This window comes from Glandiceps talaboti, chromosome 12 (genome assembly GCF_964340395.1).
Source record: "Glandiceps talaboti chromosome 12, keGlaTala1.1, whole genome shotgun sequence".
NCBI lineage: Eukaryota > Metazoa > Hemichordata > Enteropneusta > Spengelidae > Glandiceps > Glandiceps talaboti.
This window is the reverse complement of record NC_135560.1, coordinates 13,365,098-13,377,788: the sequence shown is the minus strand read 5'-3', so window position 1 is coordinate 13,377,788 and position 12,691 is coordinate 13,365,098. Positions and strand designations below refer to the sequence as shown.

Sequence of the window (12,691 nt, the reverse complement as noted above, 5' to 3'; positions counted from 1 at the left end):
CATTCCACCGGTAACTTGCATTGTAATCATCAAATTAATTTCAGTCCTCTTGAATATGCTAATAAAAGCGGAATTGGACTCAGCTCACACAAAGAAAAGTCCACCCAATTCTTGCTTCGTTTCAAACGTCTCATCTTTCTCTTTTCAGTTAATAATTTAGTTTATATCACGTGACTCAATTTCTATTCGTTGTTAATGATGTGATCTATTCCTAAACAATGACGTAATTTTATTGGCACAAGATATTTATGTCAGCATATAAAACCGTCATCATATTAATAATATTATATCAAAAATATTTGCATAAATTTGCATATTTAGATTCTAGCCACGAAATATAGATTGGAGTGATGTATTCATGCCAAGATATTCTCCGATTTGAAAGTTTAAGCTTTGAAATAATGAAAATGAGAAAAATGTGTATTACCCAAAACTTACCTTTATACCTGTGTACAAATGATAGATTTTGGGATTTTTGCCCTAAAATAACTTTTTCTCCCAAGATATTCAAACAAAACATTTGAACACATATAGACTAACAATAGATTGAACATATAATATTATTTTCAACATGAGCAATATTAGCCTTGTGATCCCAGTAATTCAGATTTTATTAACTGTTAAAAAGTGAAGAAACCCCAAAATGACCCTTATTTTACACTATGGGCCTCCCTATAATAATATTATATTGAATTCGTTTATGGATGAGAAAACCCTCTACGTCAGGGAAAGGAAATGTTAACAGCTTAGTTTATTAGTTTTTGTTTTGACGAACACTATTTCATATCCAGACGTGTGTTGATATGGCAAGATAAACTGTCTCTCAATTAAAATCAACTTCATTGAAAGTAAGCCCGTGTCAACTATTTCGTCTATCGTGAGTAGAACGGATAGGATTGAATCAGTACTTCAATAATTGCGGTATAGTACCTTTGCTGTAGAACATAATTGGTGCACTTTAGTAAAATAGCCAAAAGTCCGAATCATACAAAAAGGTGATTTTTTACAGCGTCATAAAAAGCACGAAAAAGGCATTATGTCTTCACCCTAGACTGAAAGATACGTCTTGTCGTTCGACCCTCACCGGAGTAGTTGACAGATGTGTGAGGGCGCCCCGTCACTTTATACCTTACAGATAATTCACCCAGGACAATTTTTCGTGATGAGATAAGAGAAACTGAGAAACAACAAACTATCGGAAAATATTACCATGTCTTTTTTGAAATACTTTTCAAAAATAACAAAAACAAAACATTTTTTTTCACCTGGCCATTTTGAATCTGAGCCAACGTACTTCATATTCGTATTCGTATTCGTATTCGTATTCGTATTCGTATTCGTATTCGTATTCGTATTCGTATTCGTATTCGTATTCATATTAATATTCATATTCATATTCATATTCATATTCGTATTCAGGCTAGTTATCTTTCAGACTAAAGGCCGAGATCAGGAATCACACATTAACAAAATAACAATTATTGAAATTAAAATTAACACAAAAATGGAGTTAGGGCCTTATGACACTCATCCCTTCAAATTTGATGAAGCATCTCTTTCGAGTTATTGTTTACCATTTTGTGACCTCATCTCTACTTAAGATTTTCCCGCCAGAATCTTATTGACAAAACTCTTACATTTCTGCGAAATTTTGGCATATCCCACTTTATCTTAGAATGAGATCTATACTAATGGATTATCGTTCAAATTTTGTATCTAAGTGTTCAACATTTTGCAATGTTGTAAAAATGTAGGTATTTTATCACATATTTGTGGTTGTATGTGACGTTGTACTTCCAATGCCAACTGAGCACAGCAAGAATACTGTATAGGTGAATACCGAAACATGAACTTGAAATGTGTTATTAGTTTAACAATACAGTATAGTAAAACACTACACTACACTACACTACACTACACTACACTACACTACACTACACTACGCTACACTACACTACACTACACCATGATATGATACGATACGATACGAATTATACGATACAATGCAATGCAATACAATACAATACAATACAATACAATACAATACAATACAGTACAATGTTACACAACACAACACGACACGACACGACACGACACGACACGACAAGACAAGACATTAAGATGAGACGACACTACGCTGCGAGGCGATGCAATGAGATGTGATGTGATGTGATGTGATACAGTATACACGGCATGAATAATATGATACAATTATGATACATTGCAGTTCGATATGATACGATACGATACGATACGATACGATTATGATACATAGTACCATATAGAACATCATTGGATACAATACATTACAATATGACGATATAATGCAACATTGTGGAATGATGCGATATGATACATACAATATGATACGATATAATAATATTATGATATATGATACAATGCGATACACTACAGAACAGTACAATCTGTTACAGTACAGTGTGATATATGATATGATAGGATACAGCACAAAGTGATGAATGTGATTCGGTACAATGTGTGATGCAATGCAATTCAATTCAGTACGGTGTATTATGTAATGCAATATAATACGAAACAAAAAAACCCCAATATTACACAATACAATGCACTCGAAAAATTTAAATACTATAAAATATCTATGTAATAAAAAATATGTAAATATATATACACTAATAAAATAACGTTGCTATATTACTGCCTAAACTTAAATTGTTGGCGTGTAAATTTTGTTTCCATTGCACTGTGAGAAATAAAAAAACTATTTTAAAACATTTTGGGGAGGACAGGTTGGGGGTTAGGGATTGCGCTGTACAATATTTTACCCATAATTCTCTCTCTCTCATTTGTATGTTTGAATGTTCCCTTTCTAAGAACTTTCCCTACGTACAAGCCATGTTATCTGCCGCCATGTTAAAATTACACTAAGTCTAGTTGTCACTGGAGTATCATTTTTCGATCAGACAACCACGATGTTGAAATTGTTAAAATACCAATAATTAGACACTGTACATGTTAATCAGTAGTCGATATTATCCATATGCAGTACAGAAACAAGTTGAAATCGTGATAGCCGTTGGGGGCGCTAATTTTTTGGGTGCGGACCCAAAAATCAATTTGATTTCATCATGATCTTCAGTAAATAAACCCTAACAAAGCAAACGCGTTTGATGTAGTTTTTATCTCTTATGTACTCTTCAGTTGTAAAGTGTAATTTGCATAAATAATCATATTTTATAATTAGGCAATATCTTTAGAATGCAAGCTTTACATTTTGGATAGTTTAGTACATGGCATTGGTGGTAAAGGAATGCATGTGTATTTTTTGATATTTACATAAATTTGCATACTCCGTCTTATTGTTAGTCTGTCCACCTATAAGGTTATCACACATAGGCATGTCTCAATCTGAAATAAAAGAAGCAAAACAGAAAGCATTGGAGAAGGCCCGTATGGTATGTTTCCATGGCAATAGCATATTATGTGGCACTCAAGCTGTACGCACAAATGTAAGATAGTATTTACCTATATTTATTGACATACAATAAACAGAAATCTGTGAATAGTAATTGTACGAATACACATATACACATCATATTTCCCAACTTCGTTTGATCGAGCTTCGTACACTTAATATGTGTTAGATACAGCGCCATCCACGGTATGGCTGGTATATGATTTGCTATAATTATGTTCATTTCATGCGTCAATCTGTTCCTGTGCAGATGTCGTGTTTAATGCACGGTTTAATAACAATGTCTTGGAGAAGGTGGACATTTCATTACCAAACTAAGCTTTTTTTATTTTTATTTTATTCGTTGTGCTTATCCACGTCTGTCTTTTTCATGGTAAGTTTATATTAATCTTTTACGTAAAACCGAGATTATGGCTTTTTGAATTAGAGTTTAACCCACTCTACGCATAGACCATACACGGGTTGGAGCTATGCATGGTTTATGGAGGTACGTGTAGATGGAAGCGAACTTGGGCACGCGAGACATGTATATATACCGACACAAACTAGAACTGTGTACGAACAGAGCACATGTAGAGTGATTTCAAGAGGGCAAACAGTGCTCGATCTATAAATATAATTATATATATATATATATATGTGTGTGTGTGTGTGTGTGTGTGTGTGTGTGTGTGTGTGTGTGTGTGTGTGTGTGTGTATGTATGTATGTATGTATGTATGTATGTATGTATGTATGTATGTATGTGGGCATTACGATGAATTGACGAAGTATGGTAACTCTATCCTAGTACGTAATATTTATGTATATTTGTCTAGACTTTCGGTGGATATAATGTTATATTTAAGAAGAATTCCACTCATTCATTGAAACAGTCCTCAAACGTTTTTAATAATGGGCCGACGGTTCTACCACCACATTGGAACAGCAGTGGTGGTGAACTGGGAAGCATGGATATCACAGATGCGTCTAAATCTGGCATGACTGTTTTAACCAATATATCTTCCGTCAAATTTGGAGATACTATACACGTCAGAATTGATGCTAAGGATGTTGATGGTAGGCAAAGAGTGTTAGGGGGCGATTTCTGGAGTGCTCTGTTCACAAATCGACAGAGCAACTACGCATGCAGTGTACCAGGCAAATTTGTTGACTATGCTAACGGTACATACAGTGTACATTTCAATGCAGTTTGTAGTGGCAAAACTGCTATCGAAATTTCACTGATACATCCAAAAGAAGCTGTGCAGTTCCTTCGAACGCAGTATTCTAGTATGGAAGACAAGGCGGCATGGAAGGGTAGTTTTGGAAAAGGCATACACATGACTGACGAACGGAGATGTGTGCTTCACCGAGACGGAACGTGGAAGAATAAATGTGAGTATCGGTACAAAACCGGCCTTGGCAGAAGTGTGTTACTGTGTGACAGACCACGCGTACGGATGTTGGCGTGTAGTGATCTGAAGTATTTGACGTGCGATTTCCCTGCACCATCAGTGACGAAGCTTCTGAAAAACTATCGCTATATATTTCGGTAGGTTTTTTTCCAGTTTCCTTATACTGCGTGTTAACCTACCGATATGTTAAAATCAGAAGAAAAAAAAATCAAGTGGTACAGGCCATGCAATTTGTTTCCACATAGTAAAGTGTGCAACTTCTTTCAATATTATTAATTGAATACAATAGTTTACAAACAAAGCATGTACATTGTCGTAAAAACCACACCCTCTTTTACGGCACCTTCAAAACGTATCGCCCGAAGAGGTTATTTCTCAGTGTCGCGGAAGAAATAACACGTTAACAGCTTTGGTTTGCGAGCGAGAATGCTTTATGAGTAGCCTGAAAGAGCAGGTCGTTTTTTTTCCACTGATGGAGTACTTGTGGGTAGCGATGTGGATACATAGGCGGCGGATCAACGATATGGCCTTTCACACTAATTCATTCGTTTCATATAAACAAAACATGAATCGATGTAAAAAAAAAAAAAAAAAAAAAAAAAAAAAAGTAGAAAATGGGAGTTTGAAAGATAGAAAAGACAACACAAATTAAAACCCATAAAATGTAATATATTAGAAGAAAGGTGAATTCATTGTGCTGAGATAATAATTCAACTTGATAAAGAGGTCTCTCATGTCCTGTTTGTAAACTCTCATATCTTATTTAGTATACCCACTAACTATTGAAATGAATTGCACACCATACACATAGACCAGATCAGGCACCTTTCCAACGGTATATTTAGAAGTTTACACACACACACACACACACACACACACACACACACACACACACACACACACACACACACACACACACACACACACACACACAGACAGACAGACACATACATACATACATACATACATACATACATACATACATACATACATACATACATACATACATACATACATTTTTTTTCTACATACATACATACATACATACATACATACATACATACATACATACATACATACATACATAAAACTGGGACAACACAATACACCACGACGATTTTTTTTTAATTTTCAGACCACCCGGTAAACTTACAGGAAAACCAGTTGACCTGAATATTAATCGTAAGTATGTAGAAGTTTACAAATAAATATATCACTAAATTACCAGCTAACTAAATAAATGAATACATGAAAATGAAGATAACATTGCAGATATTATGGCATAGACGATTGATCAAAGTTTGAGAGAGAGAGAGAGAGAGAGAGAGAGAGAGAGAGAGAGAGAGAGAGAGAGAGAGAGACAGACAGACAGACAGACAGACAGACAGACAGACAGACAGACACAGACAAACAAATAGACAGAGACAGTCAGACAGAGAAACAGACAGAGAGACAAAGAGACACAAGTTGAGATGGAGGTACACAGACAGACAGACAGACAGACAGACAGACAGACAGACAGACAGACAGACAGACAGACAGACAGACAGACAGACATAGTCACACACACAGGTATGTAATAGACCAAGAGAGACAGAGACAGGCATCGACATGGAGAAAAGAACAGTCAGAGAGAAGTCCAAAAGACGCTATCTGCTTCATGAAATATGATTATAAGAAAATTAATTCAGGTGATCTCTGTTGTTATTTAAACAGCTGAAAAGGACAATCAGAAAACCTTAGTACATTGTTATCAACTAATGAAGTCAGGTTTAAAATCAACATTCACTGGATACTGGTTTAACGGGACTTGGGTTTCATCTGATTGCACCGTTCGGACGTTTGATAGAAACAAGACAAGACATTGTTTAAAAGACAAGAGCATTCATATGTTTGGAGACTCTACAACAAGACAGTTGTTTGATGAGCTTTCTTCAGTTTTGGTTTTAGAGGGAAATAGAATGAACTGGGATCCTCAATATGACAATAATATCAAGTTAGATAGAAACTACTACAAGAAAATCCGCGGTGTTGCAAACTTCGAACCAAATATCAAAATAGATTTCTACTTTAATCCCTTTATGGTGACCAAGTCGAAGGTCAGGATCAAAGACTATGTCTTCGAGGACGAAATTTTGAACAATATGAACGAATGTAATTACATTGTCATTGTGAGTCCGTGGGCACATTATACGACTTGGACACCAGAATCCTTCTTAGAAAGACTGGCGTATATCAAGAACTCTCTGAAGGAGTTAAAGAATCGTTGTCCAGATACCACAATTGTTGTTAAGGGTTCGCATCCAAGAGAAAAACAATCTTGGCAGGCTAATGCATACAACAGCGATTGGATAATGTACAATGTGAACAAACAATTGGAGGCAACGTTTGATGAAGATTGGATACTCTTTTTAAATGTATGGGATTTAAACCGATCATACCTCGGCGGCATATCTTTACACATGCCCCAGGAAGTCATCCGACAGGAACTGGCGCTATTTCTTTCGTACATTTGTCCATATTATTAATTCGTCTATACTGTAGATTTTTCCCGATAATTAATCTATAACTAATTTGAACTGAAATTCGTTGCCAATGTCTTCTTTTGAAAGTGTTAAGACAACACTAAAGCATGGTCAAAAAAGGCTTAATTAGAGAAAACAATTTTTGAAATCAGTGTAAAATAGACGTCTAACAACTCGTAGTGACAATCCTTGTAATATTATGAAAGTAATGGCAATTTTGAACATTATGACCTATATTTCGAACACAGCAGAACCAGTGGCGTAAACACGCAATGTCGTGACATAGACTCGCGTAGTAGAGCGACCAGAGTATATATTCGATATTTTTTGTTCAACTTGGCTCGTGCATAGCATAGTTAATCATACACGAAAAATAAGAATGACATGGACAAGTACAATAAAGGTATTTATACTTGTTTATTCATAATTTCAATAGTGTCTGTCGAAAAATTCAGGCAAAATACCTATAATGAATCTATGGAAGGCCACAAACATGCATACTTACAAATCAGCTGAACTATGGAGATTATAATGAGACTCCCTAGTTATGTTATGTTATGTTATGTTATATTATGTTATTGTTTATTAAGGTGTCCTATGTGGACTTATTTAAATGATACAATACTTAAACAAAATGTACAAACAGAAGAACCACATCCAGCCCTCTGGCTTATAGGACACAAAAGAAAATTTCCAAATACATAAATAAATAAATAAATAAATAAACAACAAATACGTTTTAATTATATATAAAGGCTTTCCTACGATTAAATGCTTCGTGTAGAAAGTTTGCAGTATCAGTGGAAAATGTTAAAATCATTAAATGGCATAGTTTATTGTAAATGTCCATATGACTAAAGTTTGGCATTGAAGTTATTATTTTATCCATTAATGCTTTCCTTAGACCCATGTATAAATTACAATAATGTATAAAGTGTACTTCATCCTCTGGTGAGTTTTGACAGAAGTCACATTCCTGTCTTCAACTTCAAGCCCACAACATCTACCTGTTTCTATTTTAAGTGGGAGTATGCCGCCAGTCTAAATTGAGCCATTATGGAGCGTTTTGCGCGGGACATTCCCCCCTAGTAAATATTTTTTTTCCGTTAGTTTTGAAAGTAATATATGTTCTCAACTTAGGTTTTGTCACTAGTATACAAATACACTACACTACACACACACACACACACACACACACACACACACACACACACACACACACACAGACACACACACACACACACACTCACTCTCTCTCTCTCTCTCTTGATATATCTAGCTTTCTCGCTGTATACACATACACACATACATTATGTAAACACTTATAAATCATGTGCATAGTATGAGAAAATGAATTCCAAATATTATTATTGAAAGTGATTGTCATAAGTTATTTTTATGCGTCAATGTCAATTAATATATTTATTTCATGTGTTATTATATGCATATGTTCGGATATATAATTATCACATATAATTCTATTGATATAAGGTTGATATAAACTGTAGCGGCACAAACCATCAACTCGTGTATTTTAACGAATTATAAAACTTCATCGTACAAAGTCTATATAAACGGAAGGCACCGTATATTTAGTTCGCCTTATGTTTACAGCTCTTCAACCTGAAGGTCAAAGTTATTATTACTTACAGCTACACTATTTGAACACACACGCCTGACAGCCCGGAACGAAGCAGCCATCGTTCTGCCTTTAGACACACGGTTTGGTATTATGGCCGGATTTCTTAACATCGTATACGTTAAAAACCATCGATTGCGCGTACTCTTTGAGGAAAAATATATTTTCTTGGTTATTTTCACCGTTGTCATTTCTGTGTCAGAATCTGCAAGTAAAGTACACATTTGAGAAGTGCCAAATTGTTAGGTTGCTCAATGTTAAAAATATTACTAAGGAAAGCAGGCTATAGCGGCTAACTACGACAGGCACACACAGGCAAAGTATTGAAACCGTCATCTCCTATCTTTGCACAGTGCAATTGCAATGTTTGTTGTTGATGTCAAACATGATTTTAGAATTTGATGCTAGTGTCACGTGTTTTATTGGACTATAAACAAATGAAAACAAGACACAAAGCCAGAGTGACTTGACTTTCAATAACGCAGCATAATGTTTTTCACGTCTCTTAGAAGTGTTTTTTTTTGTCACCATTACATAAAACAACAAAGAGACACTGATAGAGCGAATGAATAAAAATGATACATTGTATCTCGCTTTGAACACAAATCAACGTCGTAGTCTGATAAGACAAGGAAGATTCACACAAAAAAAAACTGTTCATTTATGTTTACCGGGAGATAAAATGTAACGTTACATTTCATCACGTCCTGTATTTTGTGTCATTTTGCCCCAACCTCGAATAGACTAACAGAGAAGTTACTCACTGTTGAAAATAATGTTTGCTTTTGAATTTCTTCAAAGTGATATCGATCGCCATACTAGTGACATTTAACTGACAATATCTAAATATAGCAGTGGTTTATTATATTGAGCATTGATTCTTGTTATAGAATTGTTGCAATAACTTGAGATATCTGATAAATCAGAAACTGGGATTTGTAGAGCAAAAGTCTAGAACACCTTGATACACTCACCTTCACCTTGGCCGGTCTTTGTTTTCAAAGAGTCGATAAGAAGGTGCACAAACGTGACGACAACGGGGTGACAGTGTGCTTCTTCTACGATTAAAAATCCAACGTATGCTCTATATCCTGTATAAAAATGACAAAAAAAATTGTCAAATTACTTTCAATAACTGCTTCAATGCTAGATAAACATTACACTGGAAATTACTACCAAACAGAGTGACTATAGAATTTCAATTAGGCAGCACGATATTTTGACGTCGAACACAAGTTTTCTTGTTACAAATTTAAAATTACATAAAACTACATACAACTACTGCTACAGTGTTACCTGTGTATATTGTACACTAATTGTAGTGACTTGTAAGCCCGTTGGGCTGGGTAATTCCTTGTTTCGACTTGTTTTTGTTACTATTACGTTATATGATTACATGTCACTCTAATAAACAATAATCAATACACACCAATCTACTACATACTACTACTAACCTTAACTACAATCATACTACTACTACTACTACTACTACTACTACTACTACTACTACTACTACTACTACTACTGCTGCTGCTGCTGCTGCTGCTGCTGCTGCTGCTGCTGCTGCTGCTAGCGCGCAAGCATATAAAGTGATACATTTTATCTCACTCAGAACACAAATCTATGTCACTCTCAGATATGGCAGGCCGTGTGTTGAACTATTCAAAGGCCCACATTTTCAAGCAAGAAATCACACTTGTACTCGTTTAAAATTCATGTTTCCATTTGGTTAATTTACACCCATCATTTGTTTTCGTAAAATTTAACATTATTGTTCTACTAAAAATCAAATGTTTGTATCCTAAATTTCAGATTAGGTTACTATTTGTCAATGTATGTTTGTCAAAAATATGTTAAACCTACATTTGTGTTCGTGATTTTCAAAATTGTTATCATAATTTCGTAAATCATATTTTCATTTATCAACTTATCTTTACATTGGACAAATGTTATATTTGCTTGCCGTAACCTTATGTCCGCATGTTATGATCCTGAACTTGACAACAAAGAAGATTGATAAAACGAGGAAGATTCAAAGACACAAAAATATATTTATTTTTAGTTCACAGTGAGATAAAATTAAAACATTTCATGTGTCATCAGTGCCTGTATTTTGTTTGTGTCATTCATAACAAAACGGCGTGTGAGATGTAAAAATATCTTCCCGCTTAATTGAAACTCTAGTCTTTCTGATGTGGTAGTAAGAGGCTATACGTTTTAGCAACGAGCGTGATTGCATTTACATTTTTAAAACACAGTTCGTATCCGTAAGGTTTTAAAAAAATATACATCTGTGTTGAATGGCAAAGGTCGTTGTAAAACGCAGTACAATCCTACTGTAATGAAATCGCACTCGACTTTTACTTGTTTGTAAAGACAATAAACTTTAATTTACTGACCTGGATCCAACATTTCAACATCACGTTGTAACACACTACGGTCTAATCTCCCTAGGAACAGCAAACCAAACAGTAAACTTCTCAACAAACGAGCCATGGACGTGAATAACCCGAGGAGAACATTGAAGTAGAACATGAACAATGAAGTCGCGTGAAGCATACGTCTTGGGGGAAAAAACAATTCGAACAAATACACGTCAATAATAGAAAAGCAGGACAAATTAGGTTCATAACAGAAAAATTGACAAAAGTAGCTAGTAGGAAAAATAACATACAATGTAAAAAGAGTATTTATTGGTACAGCCAATTTATAACATATTTAGTTGTCGTACACATCCATCGATATAGTTCTAATACATATAAATAACATTAATCAACGCCTGATCATCGATCAAATCTACAATGATTAAAGTTTATTCGAACAAGTCTCCTCCTTTAGAATATAAACTGTAAACTGAAGATACGGTATATATATATATATATATATATATATATATATATATATATATATATATATATATATATATATATATATATATATATACATACATATATACGGTATATGGGCACATGTAGACATAACCCAATTAATAATGCCATTGAAGGTTATTGAGTTTAATTATATTCATTACTGATCGGCTCTGTTCAAAGCACACAATTAATAATGTGTATATGACGACTTGTATAAAAATAAAATCGTCCATCATTATCAATATGAGACTTTATTTACTCCAACATTGGGCAATTCGAATTTGCGACGGTGACTACACTTAAAATACAAACTACAATGCAAACAAAACATTATATAATGAAGGTATTAAAATTTGGCTTGGACAGGCCATTAAAAGGCTGCACTGCAATGAGAAGACAAGAAAACTTGCGCCGGTTTGATTTGCAAACCTGAAATGTCTTCCAGATGGAAACGTACCAAATTTAGTGATACAATGTGATTCTGAATGGCATGCTTTCCTATGGACTTGCTCATTATCAAAGACTGACAGCTTTCTATGTGTTAACCCCAAAACCTTATTCTAGAACAAATTGAAACAATCTTTTGACGTGAATTCTTACTTTTTTGCACTCAAATTCTGAAACCAACCGATAGAGGAGAGGGTCAAGAAACTTTCAATACACGTAAATTTACAGAATATGGATTTTATAAGATTACTGTGTCAACCTAAAAACAACAAATATAAACTCCTCACCTATTGTCGACGTTTAGGTGTTTAGCTTCGCCTTGTAGGAATGCATATCTCGACAGGAAAAGTTGGAACAAATG

At 34.6% G+C, this 12,691-nt stretch overlaps 2 protein-coding genes across 2 annotated transcripts in view; one reads left to right on the top strand and one right to left on the bottom strand.

Moving 5' to 3' along the window:
* The first annotated feature begins 3,377 nt into the window (after nt 1-3,377).
* Nucleotides 3,378-7,377, top strand: LOC144442959 (NXPE family member 3-like). Its single transcript, XM_078132332.1, has 4 exons — nt 3,378-3,434; nt 4,271-4,986; nt 5,985-6,031; nt 6,566-7,377. Exons 1-4 carry the CDS (start codon nt 3,378-3,380, stop codon nt 7,375-7,377), a joined length of 1,632 nt encoding a protein of 543 aa, XP_077988458.1.
* A 2,055-nt stretch (nt 7,378-9,432) lies between these two features.
* Nucleotides 9,433-12,691, bottom strand: part of LOC144442958 (stimulated by retinoic acid gene 6 protein-like) — a 26,447-nt gene continuing 23,188 nt past the window's right edge. Inside the window, exons 12-15 of the mRNA XM_078132331.1 lie at nt 12,618-12,691; nt 11,413-11,576; nt 9,988-10,104; nt 9,433-9,440 (exon numbers count right to left, since the gene is read on the bottom strand). The exon at nt 12,618-12,691 is cut by the window's right edge and continues 28 nt beyond it. Coding sequence (XP_077988457.1) covers nt 9,433-9,440; nt 9,988-10,104; nt 11,413-11,576; nt 12,618-12,691 — 363 coding nt within the window. The remainder of the gene's footprint in view (nt 9,441-9,987; nt 10,105-11,412; nt 11,577-12,617) is intronic.

What these genes read in the sequence shown, in the direction of transcription:
- LOC144442959 (XM_078132332.1), top strand. Translation starts at nt 3,378, where the DNA reads ATGTCTCAATCTGAAATAAAAGAAGCAAAACAGAAAGCATTGGAGAAG. An exon ending in CATTGGAGAAGGCCCGTATG is followed by an intron (nt 3,435 to 4,270) that starts GTATGTTTCCAT and finishes ATATTTGTCTAG; the next exon opens with ACTTTCGGTGGATATAATGT. An exon ending in AGTTGACCTGAATATTAATC is followed by an intron (nt 6,032 to 6,565) that starts GTAAGTATGTAG and finishes TTATTTAAACAG; the next exon opens with CTGAAAAGGACAATCAGAAA.